The sequence below is a fragment of the Pyrgilauda ruficollis genome, unplaced genomic scaffold (genome assembly GCF_017590135.1).
Source record: "Pyrgilauda ruficollis isolate IOZ18807 unplaced genomic scaffold, ASM1759013v1 scaffold35, whole genome shotgun sequence".
In the NCBI taxonomy this organism is placed as follows: Eukaryota; Metazoa; Chordata; class Aves; order Passeriformes; family Passeridae; genus Pyrgilauda; species Pyrgilauda ruficollis.
This window is the reverse complement of record NW_024524934.1, coordinates 6,400,669-6,418,497: the sequence shown is the minus strand read 5'-3', so window position 1 is coordinate 6,418,497 and position 17,829 is coordinate 6,400,669. Positions and strand designations below refer to the sequence as shown.

The 17,829-nt window shown below is 35.4% G+C and overlaps 1 protein-coding gene across 4 annotated transcripts in view; it reads right to left on the bottom strand.

The window, feature by feature from the left end:
• The window catches only part of DTNBP1 (dystrobrevin binding protein 1), a 65,882-nt gene that overhangs the window by 38,273 nt on the left and 9,780 nt on the right, over window positions 1-17,829 (bottom strand). For all 4 annotated transcript variants that reach the window (XR_005955772.1, XR_005955773.1, XM_041475333.1 and 1 more), the window contains exons 5-6: window positions 17,118-17,250; window positions 10,721-10,853 (exon numbers count right to left, since the gene is read on the bottom strand). Coding sequence is in view for 2 of the 4 variants with exons in the window: in XM_041475333.1 (XP_041331267.1) it covers window positions 10,721-10,853; window positions 17,118-17,250 (266 nt within the window). In the remaining 2 variants the exon portion in view is untranslated. The remainder of the gene's footprint in view (window positions 1-10,720; window positions 10,854-17,117; window positions 17,251-17,829) is intronic.

Below are 17,829 nucleotides of genomic sequence, written 5' to 3'. Positions count from 1 at the left end.
ACCTCGCAGAATGCCTAGTTAAAGTCTGAATTTTGAAGCAAATGTAACTGTAAGAAAAATAAATTAAAGACTGAATTCACAATTGTCCAGATAAATTATTCTATTCTCTATCCACAGACTAAAGCACTCTTTAGCCACCTGCCAGAGACACTGTTTCATAATACAGAGTTTATACCATAATAACTCCTTCTACCCCTTAACAGATTCAGCAATTCAGCATTTATTCTTGCATCAAGAACAGACAAACCTCACTCAAAGCTGAAACAATTTATTCTCTAAGCAGGCCAAAGTATCCTAAAAGAAGCAAGAGAATGCATTTACCTCCACATTTTCAGAGAGCATCCCACTTTTGTCACCAAATGTTAAATACAGATTTTTGAAAGAATGGGTTCTTTACCAGGAAATAAGCTAGAGTGTGATTCACAGTAAAGAATTCCATTAGTTGCAACTTCCTGTGAGTATCTATTTCCTTTCCTGCTTCTCCTCCATTCCTCTCCCAAGCTAGTTTCTCCCTTTTATACCAGAGAAAAAAAGCTCCTTTACAATACCTGTGATTTGCAGGCTCATATCCCAAAAAATTTTTCCTAGCCTATATACTCTAAATAGAGTTACAAAATTCTTAAGCACTCTCACAAGGTGCCATCCTTATTTCTTTAATAATGGAACAGTAGTTGAGGGAACAACAATCACAGGAAATGGTTATTTTCCATGGACTGAAACAAAACCATAGTGGAAGAAACATCTTGTGAGAAAGTAAGAGGGGAAAAACTACATTACTTGCACCTAAAATCAGGAGACGTTATGACGCTTGTCTACAAAAGGAAAGATGAAACAATTACTGCCATTGTGTTGAAAGAGGTTAGTAAACAAGATGGTAATACAGTAACCAAGAGGCAATCACTCATTTTGTCTAAACCCCCAGAATTTGCCTTTTCAAAATCCACCAATATTTTTAGGGTTGAGATGCACTAAGATGTTGTTCCTATATCCATATACATAATTACCATTCATTAAGAAAGTTAGAAATTAATATTTGACAAAAACCTTTTTCCCTCTGAAAAATTAGAAGTATCTATGATTAGCATACAGTAAAAATACAGACTTGAAATTTAAGCCTCTGTATTTCCTAGTATCCTCATACCAATTCAGACCCAAAGACTGAAGATTTTCTATTTTACAGAGCATGAATTAATCATACCTTGTAGTTTCTCACAAGACTTTCAATAAAACTTCTATTTAGAAATACATAATAAAGTACATGCTTATTGAAACCATGTTCAGCATTGGCAGCATGGAAGATTTTTTTTTTTTTATTTATTAAGTCAAATGATCCAAATAAAAACTTCTAATTTTAATCCATAATCTCATTTATCAGCAGCTTTGGTGAGAACATGACACTAAACTGAGAACTAGAAAGGAAACTGACTTGTGATGACATTGGAAAAACAAATGGCATAAGAGTATATCAGTGTATTTTCTATTTGGTTAATTAAGACCTGGCACAGAGATGCACAGAGAAAAACATATAATAGAGTATTACATTTCTACCCTTTACAAGTAAATAAATGTTTTTGTATTTACTGATCAACTGCCAGAAGGAAGATACCTCCTATGTCTTCTCTAAGAGTCTAGAGACAAAAAGTCATCTGCAGAATACACTGACCTCACATTAACAACTGAACTTCATACTTGGAACACAATGTAAAGAAACAGCAATTTGTGAGAGTAATTAAAATGAAAATATTAAATTGAAAGCAGTTTTAGAAAAGTGGCCTTCAAAGCAAGGTAAAAAGACAAGCAGGAGGAAACATGTAAGGCAATTGAAAGCGCTCCATAGGGAAATGCTTCTGGATTTTAAAGAGTTTTCACCCAAAAGAACATTCAGGCACTTCACAGATGGATGAGATAACTCTTTCCACTACTATTAGAAGGAAAACACACACCTGCCTTGCCTCTGGCCTCGCTAGACATGAAGGCTCTTGAAGCCCAGTGTGGGCTGCTCAGCATCTGTCCAGGATTAAAGGAGCTCCCTTGCTGAGTCCGACCATTGATCAATACAACTACCCAGCATCTCACTATATGCTCTTCAGCTGCTAAATTTTAGGTTACTGACAAAAAACCTGGCTAGGGACTCATATAAGAATACATTTTACCTTTTCATAGTTAACAGTAAGCTTTCAGAAGAAAGGAGTAAATTAGGAAGCACATTATAATATAAAAAGCTCTTTTCAGTGAAAGACTAAGTTCAGCACCTCTGAGCAAGAAAAAAAGGTTAAAATAACAGGCTAAAGTCTAACATAATCAGACTGTAAAGGCATGGAGACACTTCAAAAGTAATCTCCTCCTGTATGTGAAGCAATTTACAAATCCCAGATTCTTTCCTAAGAGGCAAGAGGCTGTACAGGCTCCACTGACACTGAGGTTATGTCCAGGAAAACTATCTCGCCACACATAGAGGCAATAGTGTTAATCCCTGCCTTTCCAGTTGCTTGTTTTCATAAAAGAGATGGGGGGAAGGGCACTTAATTACTCTGTGAAATTCTGTACAGCTCCAACTCAGTTACCAGTCTTTAAGACACCTGGAATGTTCTAATGATGACGCTGTCAGTGGTCTCAACTTCTTCATTTACAGAAAAGTTAAGATTCAGGGTTTGTGGTAAGAATATATAATTGTGGAGACAACAGGTGAAAGAAATAATCTAAAATATATGACTTGCTCCACAGGGTAAATGACATGACCAGTTAGAGTTACAATCTAGTTAGAAGGCAGATTCAAATTCCCAAGGACCTTCCCATTCCCCTCTTCCCAAAACCTCACTTCCTGGTCAAACCACGACATCCCCTCAGGCTTTTCATTGCATTGTTGGATTATCCCTGCTCTAACCACTGAGCAGATGAGATGGACACTAGGAAGACTCTGCTGGTACCACTGACAAACCAAAATAAACCTAGAAATCAGAATATGGGAAGACCAGGAGGTGTAACTGTCCTGCTTTAAGTTACTGAGATCAAAGGAATTTTAATTTGTTCAGCAACAGTAAGGAAAAAAAAATCTCAGGTTCTACTGTATCTTGCAAAGGGCTGTAACACTAAGATCAATTTCCTAAGTGTAACTAAACATCAATGAATCCAGTCAAATACCGAGGAGACTACAGAAGCACCACACTCCTTACAAAGATGCCACCAGCCATAATTTACAGAATTTCTTACCTGATCTTCAAGAAGAAAACAGGCAGATAAGAAAGCAATGAAGTCCTAACTTGATGTCAGGAACAATTTTATAACACGAGCTCTGAAAGCAACACTCAGTAAACTCCAACTACTAGACTCATATATAAACAAAAGACAATATCAAGACAGAATATGAATGCTAAAAATTGAGGACTGAATTTGAAAGATTTTACAATTATACATGTTAATAAATGTTGAGTTGTAAATACTATTTACAAAAAATATATTTGAAGAAAGTATAGAGGCTTATCAGCAAATTAATCTAAAATATTTATGGCATCTAACATGATCCAACCCAGAAACTGAGAAATGCTGCATTTCCTCTGCTATGTCTGGTACAGTTAAGTTTTCAAAATTATGCATTAAAAGAAAAATCCTTACATAGCCTGACTCAAGCTTTAGTAAGCTCAAAAGCCATGGGATCTCTCCTCTGGGACTTTCCTCTGGACATCATCAGAAGTAAAAGCCAAAAAACAGAGAACTCAAAACCTATGACACTTGTATGGTGGTGGTAGGTTTTTTGGTGGTTTTTTTTTTTTTTTTTTTTTTTTTTAAGTTAGTATTAGCACTTTTGTCAATCTTGACACAAAACTGTTCTCCCCATCCCTGAGATTGGGGTTGAGCATCCCTCGGAGATATTTAGGCCAATTACTACTTTGACATACACTTGAGACTGAAGCAATGAAAAACCTTTAAGTACTGAAAAATTAGTAAAAACCAACACTATTACTAAACCACTGCTGGAACTGAACTGCAGGCAAGGGTTTCTATTCATCTGACAAAACACTGAAGACAGGTCAGGATTCTCCATCATCAAAAATGACATTTTATCCACTAAAAGAGAAGAGCAGAGAACTAAGGCATTTCAATAATACTGCAATAGAGATTTTTGCCATACTCATGCAGAAACAGAAGTAGCTGAAGTCTGTTTTCCAGCACAACTTCTACATTAACTTCAATCCAGAAGATGGAACTGATCCCAGCAAATTTTTGCAACAGCAATCACAAACATTAACTAGTAATCAAGTTAATAAATACAACCAAAAACAAGCACTCCCTTAATATGCTCAGCAGTTCCAGGGTACAGTGAAAGCATTTCTGTTTTGATGTTTCAAACAAACCCCAATAAATCTTAAGAACATGGGAAGCCAACTTTCAGGCACTATCATTCAAAAGAACAGTAAAAAATAAGGGAGATGGACTGAAAATCACAAGAAAATGGTAGAAGTGAAATCATTAAGGGCAAATTTTGTCCTCTGCTAAGAGACAGACACAAGCCACTTACCATTAGAACTATTCCTAAGTGAAATCTGAAATGTGGAAAAAATGCTTAGCTCCCTTTAAAAGCTCATGCCTTCAGATGTAGGATTTTGCACAGGACACAGTTTTTAATGCTTTTGCTTTCATCCTGGTGTTATCCAAAAAACCCCAACAGTTTTTACATGTTTTTAAAAACTTTTATCTTAGTATGCAATGTCATTGGATCACTAAAATATACACACATCAACACAGTTTATTTTTATTATACAACCAAAATTTTACGAACCAAAGCTTAAAGCTGAAATTTGAGAATAGAAAATTAGGAGAAGCTACAATTTGAGAAATTAGAAAGAATGTAAGAGAAGGCAAAGTTTAAGAGAAGGTACAAACAATCCACCATCAAAGGTCACCTCCACCATCAACACCACCATTTTTTTCTAGAAAGAAAAGGAGTTCCTTCAAGCCCGTTTTTTTGTAAACAGCCACACAAGAAACTGCAGACCTTCTTTTAACCTAGCCATCAATTTCCACATAAGCATTAAAAAGAAGAAATATGACAGCATTCAAAAACTGGCCAAGATTATTCAGTAAGCGACATATGGTACAGCCCTAATTCACAGAAAAAAGTAAAAGGAGCTTGTGACTCCATGTGCAATCTTCACCTAAAATGCTGGATGTGGTTCCACACAGCATGAATGCCATTGTGTCAGAGAAAAGTTACAACCTGTATCTCTTCAGGCATCCTCAACACGTCCCTTTGATGTAGAAAGGTAAAATCTCCCTCACAGAAGCGGTGTCAATGAATGCATTTAATACATTTCTTTTAAACTACTTTTAAATGAATTAGTTTTCAGTGTAAGTGGAAAGGAGTTATTAAAGATCTCAGGAAATAATCCATAGCAAAGAAACACAGAATTTATCAGGAGGCACAGCACAGAAAATGAATTTTAGTGCGGTAATGACAAGCATCTAAGCGCTGTTCTTCTGCCACTAGCCACAATGAATTAATTACACATACAAATAATGCATTTTTGAAGAGAGGGAGGGTACAAAATGATGATTAAGGCCGTCCTAAACCATCTGTTCCTATTATTGGTACAGTAAGTCTGGACAAAGAATGCCTGGTATTAACAGCTTGACAGGATTTGCAGATTATGCCCACTAACAAGCAGCACATAAAGGTAGAGATAAATTATGCAGGATTGACATAATGTTTTAACATTTTCTAGATAACATTATTAAAAGGTGCTGTAGGATGCAGAGGATCCAACATAAACATTCAGTCTTTAACCACAGGTCACAAAAGCCAAAGAAAAAAGTCTTTTATTTCCCTATTTGAAAGAAAGCAAGACTATAAGGAGAAGGTAAGCAGCAAATCTCTTTGTAATGATGTCATTGTCTCTCTGTATCAAGCAAAGATCACCAGAGAAAGGGCAAAATTAAATCAACTTAAAAGTGACATAAATTATACTGTACATTAACACTTTGCAAATAAGAAAAAACTGCCAAAACCCCTGCAATCTTCAAATCTGCTGTGTGTCCAGTCTTGCCCAATGTTTCCAAATACTGGGAGTAAAATTCACTAATAATGAAGCAGCATGCTCCTTTGGGTTTGGCATATGCAGAATACTGTAATGCAAGAGTTCTTGCAAACAAAAGAATGTTCAGAGCCTTCAAATTACAAAAAAAGGAAGCAAAATTATCCATGAAACTCTTCCAAAGCTTGTGCAAGTCTCTTCAGGATCAATAGGAATTCTCATTCCATGTGTCTACCCAAAGCAGTGCAACAAATGATGGCCATAAAATTAATTCCAGCCAGTTATCATCATGAAAACATGATGATATTGCTGTATTCTGTTTATATTGTATACAATATTGCTGACTGTGCTGTATTCAAACTCATGAAACAGGATAGAAAACATCTTTGAAATGTAAGTACAGAAACTCATACAATGCCTAATGAAAACTCAAAGCCAGTCATCCACTGCACATCTGCCATGAAAAATCCTGAAGATAACAAAAGTTCTGCATCCAATCTTGCAAAAAGGTTTATTTAGGTACCAACTTATACAGAGGTATAGCAGCTCCAAATCTATACCACTAGAAGGCTGATCAAAAAGAGTATGGCATGAAAATTTACACTGATGGAAACTATGAAACATGTAGCTGAGGTCTCAAAAATAATTCACAGTACACTTAACATTGGAAGGAAAAATATTTTTGCTTGAAACATCTGCTACAAAGGGGCACATACACTTTTTAACATATAAAAAGTAAATTTTATAAATTGTATGTAAAGCTTGAAAGGGTTATGAAGGTAAAATGTAAATGTATCACTGCCAGGAGGGAGGGAATCACCACTGAAGATGCTGTACAGTACAGAGTACTGTCCCAGCCTATTGCTTGAAGAATGCTATGGGATCTAAACGAGTGACAGATATGGAAGTTTTTTGTATCTGCTTTTCAAATGTTTATGTTGTTGAGGCCTCAGATAAGTCACTGTACCTACATCCAACAACTCTTACTGTTCCTTTTGTTCCCAAAGCAATTAAAAAGAGGGATAAAGTCTACAGAAGAAAACAACAGTAACTAAGACATTTTCTCATACACATCTCTAATCTACACAATGCAATTGCCATGAATTTTATACTCTTCTGAAAGAGAAAGTAAATCAAACATTCTTCTCCCCCAGAAGCACTAAAGCACCATCATGGCATGGCAATGCATCCAACAAAAACTATGACAGTCTGTCCAACTCCTCACCTACTGCACTAATTATGAAAGCATGGGGTTACACTACAAATAAACCTCCAAAATTCAAAAATTATGAATAAACACAAATTTAAAGAACTTATTTTTTCTTCAAGTAAAGCATTTTCTTAAATAACATCAAACAGGAAAAAACAGTAGTCCCACTAAGGTTTGTATTTTAGATTTTTAAACTTATTTTCCTTCTATGTCAGTTTTCAAAGCTGACAAATACTGAACAACAGAGCAGGTTCTTAAAAAAGACATCTTAAAAAATTATCATTCAAACAATTATGTTTTCAGTCAAACACATACAGTAAAATCTATTCACTCATTTCCAGTGACAAGGACCCTGCTATTCCCAATGTATTCCTACAAAATGCTGCATTTGGGCAGCTCCTTTTAATTGACACAACAATCAGGAGTTGCTATTTTTCAAAATGTGGTGATCTCTCTGAAATGGATACAAATGGCACGATGAGCTTCATGGCACGTACAGCTTTAGGTCAGAAACATTTTATGTTACACCACAAGGCTGCCGTTCAGGGCACATTAATAGATGACACAAAAGTGAGCTCCTGACAGTGATTCCTAAAGGACACTGTGTACTTGGGAAAGCAAAAATTGCCACATGAGACTAAAGAGACACAAAGTTTTCCGCAATCAGAATATCCTCAGTAGGAGAATAAAGGAAAGGGAAGAAGAATTGTTCTTGATTGAAAAAAGACGGGAAACAAAATTACATGGTTTAATGCTAACACATCCAAACAATTGCAGAGAGACTAACCACAGAAAACAAGGGTGGAATCTAGACTTCATACAACAGTACTGGTACCCTGATCAATGGATTTAAACACAAAAAAGAGAATATTAAATATCCAGAGATAAGTTTACAAAAAAAACCCCAAAACCAATCCTCCCAAACACCAGGCTTTTAAATAGCTTGGAAAAGATGCAGATTGATGAATCTACTTTGAAATTGGCACTCAACACAATGACAAAAGGGAAAAAAATCTGTCTGAACTGAAGTTGGTCTTCTAAATAGGGAGACCTATTTCTTAAAATAAGTTCCCGCAGTTACCATAAGCTGTGTTTCATAGGTTTGATGTTGACCTAAAGCACCTTCTTTTAAGTCTTTCATATAGGATTTTTTCAAAAGATTTGAAATACATGAGCTTCTAGCCTAAGCTCTACAGTGACTTTGTAATGGAATTATGTTTTGTTACATGCTTAAAATAATCAGAGTTTCTAGAGCTCAGATTCATCTCAGTTTTCATCCCTATACTGTCAAAACACATGAAATTTTTTTTTTCAAACACAAAACCATTTACTCCCTGAAAATAATTTCTGTGCCAAACAGAGAGCATAGACTCCTGACCCCTCCCCGCTCCTTGATGCTTTCAGTTGGTATCACAGTAAAAACCCCAAGTGCTAAAGAGAGGAAGACAGGATACGAGTCCCAAACATGCACCACAAATCACACTCACATCAAGTTAACCGGCTGCTCGCTCTTCAAGCACCTACACTGGCAAGTGTCCTTCCTGTAATGAGCTAGCAATTAATTTCTTACCTAAATAAATACAGTGGTAATGATCAACCAGAAATTACCTGCATTTTTCCTGTTTTGTCTAGGTCTGACCAAATGTAATCAGCTTACAATTACACTAAGTAGCTTGCTTAGCATTCTATTTATAAAACTGATTAGATGCTGCTAAGCAGAGCAGGCAATGTTTTAACACTTTATTTTGATGTTGAAAGCAGTCGCTAGGAGAAAGGAAGCAAGGATAGCAGAGAACAAAAAAACCATTCAGAAAACTGTAGAAAGATAATTATACAGCACCAAATGTGTTGCTTTATATGCATTTTAAAATTGTGTTATGTGGTTAAATAGCACATATTTAGAATTTTGGAGTTATTACTCTTAGATACTTAGATTACTCAAGTAAGTCTGAAAAAGTGAATATTCAGCCATACTGACTGCTGTTGATTCTTCCTGGAGAGAGAATATGGAATTGCCCTGACCTGGGAAAGAGAAAATCCAGGCTGCAGGAAAATTACAGACCATTGCTGAGGCCCTGGCCTGAGGTTAAGACAACCGAACAGGATGTGAAAAACTAAAGGGACATGACATGAGTAATTGCCAGATGTGACAGATAACATGATAAGATACTGACAAAAGCCACAGATAGGACCATGAGGGATGACAGGATTTCACAAGTGTTTAAAGGGGAGTTAGATAAGAAACAGCCAAATTTCACAGAAAACTGAAGGGGGATCTTTAAGGTATTGGAGACCTTTTTGGGAAGTGGAACCTGCAACATCAGCACTCCTTCAGTAACCGGATCTGTAACACCACAGAAGGCTAAGATTCCCTACATAACTGAGAACCAGTAGCGAAAAAACAGTCAGGGTGAATAGATCTTTTGGGAAGAGACTTAGATTTAAAAAAAACATTCAAATAGAAAGAGCAACAAGAATGGCAAAGAGGGTGAACACAGATAAGCCAAGGAAAATGTGGCCAGTACTTTCTGGCACAGTCCCACCCTCGATCACCACATCCTCATCAGAGCTGCGAGAACCACTTGTTCTGATCTTACCACATGTATCAAACTTGCTTCCACAATCAAGGAGGCAAGGAGAGAGCCAGGGTGCTTCCCCTGGCTAACAGCAGGACTCCTGCCTGGACAGATCAAGTAACCTGGTTATCCCCATGTCAGTCAACATCCACATTCACCCACCCCTCCCTAACAGGCTGTCAGATACGGTCTTTGACAAACTGCTTCAATTCAACTCCTCATTTCCTAATTTATATAATGGATGTAATACTGCTTTTCTTATCTCCTTTTATTAGGTTATTTTTGGCACTGGTGGAAACAAAAATCAAAGAAGTCAACAGTTTAAGTTATTTAAGGGCTTAATATTTTTCTCTTGCTACTTCATCTTTTAGGTTAACCTGAAGCTCACGAGTACAAAGTTCTGAATTTTCATACATTCTGCTGTAAGTTTAATTCTGATTCCAAGAATTAATGCCCTGCTTTTACAAGTAAGAGAATGGCAGGAGATTAACACTTTTCATACAGAGTAAAAGGTACTTATAGGATTGGATACTGATAGAACTGAAATGAAAATAGAGGAAAATTCAGTTCCTAACCTGACAGGAGGGGAAAAAAAAAAAAAAAGGAATCTACAAACCAGGGCAAGGGATTAAAAAAACAACAGTTTATCTGTGCTTATTAACATCAGCCCTTATTCCAATTCTTTGTGCAGAATAATAAACATGACTTAACCTTAACAACGTTTCCAAACACATGTACTTTTTGTTCATCACTAAGACACATGATGAATCTACTACAAATCTGCAACATCCTGTCAAAGACTATTGTTTCTTTACAAGATGAAAATAAAAGGGATTATATGGGGGGGGGATTTAATTACAAAAGACTTATATTGTATGCTAATTTATAGCAAGTGTTTTATTTACCTTTTTGTTTTCTTGTAGTTTTCCAGCTGTAATGTTTGCATACATTTGTACCTTTCCAATTCACACTGCTCACATAGTTCCTCAAGACACAACAGATGATTCTCCATTTCCTCAAAGTTTGCCTCTAGCTGGGCTGTAAGAAAGAGTTGTATGAATATCAAACTGCATCAATAGACAGAAAACTCATCTGAACAGAAACAGGATTTCATAAAGGTAAATAATTAACATTGTGATAATTACACACACATAAATGGCTCCAAAAGATAAACAAATCTCAGCCCAAATCCCAGAGTGAAGAGTGGCAGCAGAGCCACGTTAAAGGGAGATCTATCTGAGGTTCCCTTGTAGTAAGGTGCTGAACAATTCTATTTGTCCCAGCATCGTGGTGACACAGGCTCCTGGCCTGTATTTAAGGAAGAGAAGCATTCAGGACTCATACTTTTCCTTCTTGAGCACACTAACAGTTTAGCACTTCCTACACAGTACCAATCCAAGGAATAAAACTGTGCAAGCCAAAGCCAGATCAAATCTTTATTTATTCAAATTAAACAAAAATAAAGCATACAAGGAGAATTTTAACTTTCACATGATGCCATGGTAATACAAAAGAACATATATTTATGTCTCTGAAGACGGACCCTGTACTGACGGCTAAATATAGAGATTTACCTATTTTACATACACATGTAAATTTTACAATTAAATCTACCTATTTTACATACACATCTCTTAATCTTGTCTTTAAACATAACTGCTCAACTTCAAACAGATCTTGTCTGTGACATGTTCTGAGAAAACTGATCTCATCTCACCGCTCACATTGCTTTGAGTAGGTATTTGGACTAGACAATTCCTGAGGTCCCTCATCTGAATTAACCCATGTGAACCTCATATCAAAGGATCCCTTTCCCTGACAGTGATTAATGCTAAATTTCATGTCTCTCGTCAGAATTTCACAGTGGAAAATCTATTTTCCCAAACCCTAACCAGCTGGCCACTCTGGGATGAAACTGTGTGAACTACAGGAATATTATTCATCTTTTTGCCAGGCCTTCTCCTATACCAGAAGGTAAATTGCAGAAGTAAGAATAATTCTCATTTTTACAAACAAATAGCAGCCAGAGTTAACGTATTTCAGACACTCAAAAAAAGGAAACAGTAAGCTGAAGGCATCAGTCAAATCCTTCATTTTGGCTTGGCCATTCTACTTGAAGCCTATATTGGACAATAAATAATTTCAACTTCCTTAGCCATTGCTTCATTATAAATAGCCATCCTTCTGGTTCCCCTAAAAAAGCAAAAGTTAAGACTTCATAACCAAATTTCCTAGGATGCATATTTGTATGTTCAGCTTCACTTAACACCATTTTTTTAGTCCCTAACAAAGAAGATCTACAACAGGAAAGGGAAACATGAATCATGTAATCAGTAAAAATTTCCCTAAATTATTTTTCTGTATAGAGAATACTGAGGGGAAGCAGGAGGGATTGGCAAAAACAAACAAACAAACAAAAAAGAAAGGCAGTTGACGGCAGTTGACAATTAATGCAGAAACAAGTCTGAGACAAAAAAATGTTTTCAGTTCTACATATTGTGATGTGGAACATTCATTGTTTACTCAATTTTCTCTCACAAAATCCAGATGTATTCAAAGCATAATATCATGATTACAATTATGATTGGTAGGCCCTTTTTCTTTAAGAAATAGACTTCTCTGAGTGCATTAAAATCCAAATACCTGTATTGTGCTAACTTGCTTTTCAGAATAATTGCTCCCTTATTAATCTGCAAAATTCTCAACCCAGCAGGACTTAAAATAATTTACTAGGGTACCTATCAACACTGTTTTTTCCACTTAAAAACACCCACCACCTGCTTTGCTGTATTTGCTGTTGAAGTAATATTAAAAGACAACAACAAAGGACAGGAAAATAAAGAGGATGAAGAAAAGTGAATTCAAGAGAGCAACTGATCCCTAGCACTTGCATTTGAGCAGCCTCTAGCGGGAATTGCAGAAAACACTGTGCTCCTGAAGAACAGGAGTGGACAGCAGAGATCTCTCCAGGAGGCAACAATCCTGCTTTACTGCAACAGAGGTTTCAGAAGTTTTTTAGCTTTCTGAAGTGAAATAAAAATTGCTTTTCACAAAAAAAAAAAGTTGAAGACAAGCTCCATTGCACCAGCTACAGCTGAGAATTAACATCTCTCTTACCCAAAAGAGAATATAGGCACTGTGCATACAAAGGCAGTGCCAAACAAAACTATGGGTTTAATAAATTTGAAACTTAGGCTGTAAAAACACCATCTCCTTTAAATCTTTTTCAGATTTAAAAAAAAAATTACCTTTAGATTAAGAATTTTCATGTATAGCAATATGTCACACTTGGTAGAAATAGGATATTTTTATTAGACAGCTGGAAAAAAACCCTCTTCTTCGTTGGGTCATGTCATTCCAATTATAGCACTTTAGGCTGTATTTCTTACATTACCACAAGCATAACAAAATTAATTGAAACTTTAATTTTTAGTTTTAATTCTTTTGAAGTATGTTTAAAGTTTGGTCATTACACAGTGACATTACATTGCATTATCTTCTATCAGCATACACTGTTTTCCATGGTTTACCAGCTATCAGGTATTAAAGTATTTACCTAGAACTCAACAACCACAGATTTTTATTATCCAGAAAACACTTTCTTTCTAAAGTGTACCTATTTTAAATTTACCACATAACTTTTCTAATTGAAACCTATGTTATTTGTAGTTCTGTATGAGTACAAAATTTGTTAGAATAGCTAAATCACAGCTGTATGTCAGAAAATAGGTTTCCACTAACTTCAGATGTAGCTTTCCTGCACTGTCCTAGCCACTCAAGCAACAGAAACCAAGCAGTAGTATTAAAGACATTTCTACAAAGCTCATTTATTTTTCTGACTAAAAGGCAAAAAGTAGAAATGATGGAAGTAATTTTATCAAAGATATTCCCTCAACCTCTAGGCCACACAAAGGCAGAGATAAAAAGCTTAAAATGAGCAGTGAAAACATATATGAACAGGAAGAGTTCAATTCAGCTGAAAAAAAAAAAAAAAAAAAAAAACAAAAAAAAAAAAAAAAAAAAAAAACAACAAAACAAAAAAAACCCCAAAAAACAAACAAAAAAAAAAAAACCCAAAAAAACAAACAAAAAAAAACCAACCAAAAAAGCCAACTTTATATAATTACAGTTCTACTGGTGCTCAATTTTTACCTGTTTTTACAGAAAGGATTGTAAACCCAGCTAGTATGATAACACATGAAGTTAAAGCAGCTTCTTTGCTGAAACTACATAGCGAGTACACTAGGATATTTTCCTTGTGCACTCAATCCTCAGGCACTTCCAACTTTACAGCACCAAACTGTATACCTCTTATAGATACATATCCCTACCTAATACAACAACCTCCCCTGCTGAACTGTTGTGCCCTGAAGCCTATGGAGAAAATTTCCCTGTTGAACATAGCTGTCTTTACACAGTATTATTCAAATTCCCTAGTTTTACATAAATCTTTCCAACATTTTCCCCAATTTTCTCAGTAAAAGATAAATTCTGAAAAAATTAGACAAATTTTGCAAAGCTAGAAAATTTCATACGTGATACACAATCTGAAATAAAAAAGACTGACCTTTTACTCAAGATATAAACAAGGATACTTGTCCTAAGCAGTGCAAAAGGTTCTGTTTCCCCAATGAATTTTCACACCCATCTAGCCCTCACTTCAAAAACAAAACCAACCCTGAAGACTAAGAGGCAAAGACTTTTATCTCTATGACTACATGCCAGGCTTAATTTCTTCCCAGTCCCACCAGTAAAACATTTTCAACATGAAAACACATTTCATACTAAGTACGCTGATATTAGCGAGCAGATATTTCCTACAACATTGCAACTAAAAACTCGCTGAAGTGATAATTCCAATTCTGTATTTTGAAAGGGCAATAACTGTCCTTTTCACTTTTACATGAGAGTAATTTTTTATTCCAAGTTCTCAGTAGCAGCTACAAGACATTGCATAATACAATAAATTTATCAAATGAAGATACAGATTTTCAACTTCAAGTGAGGGATGACTGAGAATGTGAATACCTAAGCTAAAGAACTTTATAAAATTGCTAATGAAAATGTGTCTTGTAATACATAGCAAAAGCTAAAGAATCTGTACATGAGTCATACCAATTTTAAGTAGGTAAAAAAAACCGGTTCATTTTCATTATCTGAAATTTCTTTCACCGAAAGTAGCCAAGGTCCCCTATCTACTTTCAAAATGGAAGTATTAATAGATTTATTAGAAGCACATCATGTCAGAACAACTATTTCATTGAAATTATGAAGGTTAGCCAAATTACATCTTGAGTGCATAACCCAGCTCTTTGTGATTCTATTTTCACTTTTTTTTTACAGAATATTTTACTCATATTCAAAATTTACAGTCAGAGTAATAGTCATCTCTTGAAAAGCTGAATACAGTCTCTATTTATATGAAGCAGCTAGTAAGTTAGTTATAAAAACTAAGAACAATGAGCAGAATATTGCAGTAAATTTCTGTTAAATCACCTTCAGAAGGTTAGATGTTGCATTTGGTACAAATTACATCTCTCTCTTCAAATAGACTCCATAAAAATTATTAGAAGAAAAAATAAAACTCAAAACACAGTTGTTAGGAGAGACTAATAAGAAATTTTAGATAAATTACTTAGAATCTGACACAAAAGGAAAAGCTAGAAAGTTTGGTTCAAATCTGAGAACCATAGCAGTACATTTCAAAATTCATTAGCTTCTCTGAGCAGGCTGCTGAATACTTCCTTAAATCCTACTTTTGCAGTATCAAAAAATATCTAGAGACATACCTATCCAACCAATTGCACAATCAGAGTGAGATTAATTCTAGTTCATGAAACTGTATTAGGAATCACGAAGTAGCCCAAATTCATTAGGATTTTACAGCTTTTGCAGCATTATGAACTATAAAGGAAATTTCATTAGCTTTCTATTACATTGTTTATCTTTGGGCTACCAGTGGACTGCATGGTAATATTAAACCCAGTATTTTAATAAATCATTATTTGAACTTCTATGTCCTTAGAATTTTTTTTTCAAACAGCCAATATTAAATGGTTAGCACAGATGATAAAGCCTTATTAAACAAGACGGTATAAGAAAATTGTAATAAAAAGTAGAATACATTCCCTGGTTCAGGAATAAATAGCAAAGTTGTTACCAGCCTACCTAGGAACAAAAGCTGATTTGTGCATGACCACTGACCATAGCAAAATGAGAAATTAGCCCTTGAAGACAGAAAATAACCCTCCTTTTCTCCATATTGCGTCAGCACTTAAATCCAGCCCACCCCACAAAAAAACAGAGCTGCAATCACATGAGGAATTTCTGCATATTTCCCAGTTGCTATAGGAAAGAGAAGTGCAAGCACAGTCCTTGGGGAACTTTGCTACCTAAAATCTATTTGCAGAAGCAGTTTTTCAAAGCTTTAATTTGATGCACCCCGTACAGATTTTCATGGAAGCATCAAGAGACGTGGTGTGGACAGACAGGGCTGCTGCTTGCCAAACTCTGCCTGCCCATTTCAAGGCTCATCAATACCAGAGACTTTCAGAGACCAAGACTCTCCAACATTTTTTCCTAATTTAATTTTCAACAGTGGATCAACAATTTTGTATGAGAGGTTCCAGAAACAGTCCACCAAAGCATTTATCTTTTCATCTTTTAAATAAAATGAACAGGTTGACCATTGGTAAAGTTTTAAAAATTGCAACCCACTTAAGAAACATGAGGTGTTTGCTAATCTTAATAAGCAGCATTAATATTCACCTATAGAAAAGCTCAGTATCACTTCAGAATATCTTAACCCTGTACATTAATTCAAATTATGGAACCTACCTTTGGAACCAACAATTATTCAAAACCAAAGTCTTCTGCCTTGGAAGTGTCCCTAGCCAGGTAAATTTTCCCCCCTATCCCACCCCAAAACATAATTTTAAACATTATTATGTAAAATTACACAGACTCCAAAAGAAGCAGCAATATACATTAGCATTCATACTATCAAAAAATTTTAACAATTTAATAAGACTTCAAGAATAGCCTGTTCAAACATTTGTCAAATTTTTTTTCAAATAACACCACATACAAAATTTCAACTGCTGGGAGAGCAACCACTGCTCAAACCACACTCAACTTGTCAATTTTTTAAAAAAACCAGTAGTTTTTTTAAAAAACTGTAGTTTAAGAACTACAGTTTTACCACAGAAAGCAAAATTTTATAATCACAACATTCACAACAGCTGAACTTCAATCTAATCCTCTGTACTGATCTGAATGTTTGTTATGTCTATAAGAACTTACCTAGGCTTGCTGTGAGGCATTCCAGATCTGCTAAGAACCCTGGTATCTGCTGAAGCTGATCCTGCAGTTCCACCAGACTGCTCCTTTTCTTCTCCCAGTGTGCAGAAAGCATCACAACTTCACTGTCAACCAGCTGCAAAAAACAGGTCCTTAATCGCCAACTTATGTTCCTGTTTGTGAGCATCTTAACTAATTTTTACAGCTAATACATTTGGAAGCATAAGATCAGCAGAGCAACCCTGCAGCACTGCCACTTGTGTACTCCTCAAGTAAATAAACAACATGCTCAAAAAAATGCCCTGTAGTATGGAATATTTGTATCAAAACGCACTGAACAAAAATATGACAAAAAGTTATTTCTCAATATACTAATCAACACAGGAAGTATTTTATGGATGTTATTAACTGTAAGCAAGATGTACCTAAAATTTTGGCAGCAGTGTTGCATTGGTACACAATAACAACATTGCAGTGCTGCAATTTTGGGTATATTTATATCAATAGTTTAATGTTGCCAGTCATATCAATTTCATCTTAACAATAAAAATGAAAATTCTGCACATGCAAAGTAGTCTAGAAAATAAAGTAAAAGCAATGACATTTTAAAAAAGTTGCCTTTATAACATTACTGCTCTTCTGCTTTTGTGATAAACTGCAGTAGTGCCAAGTGCTTATGAACACATTTCTACATTACTTCAATTCTTGCTGTTCC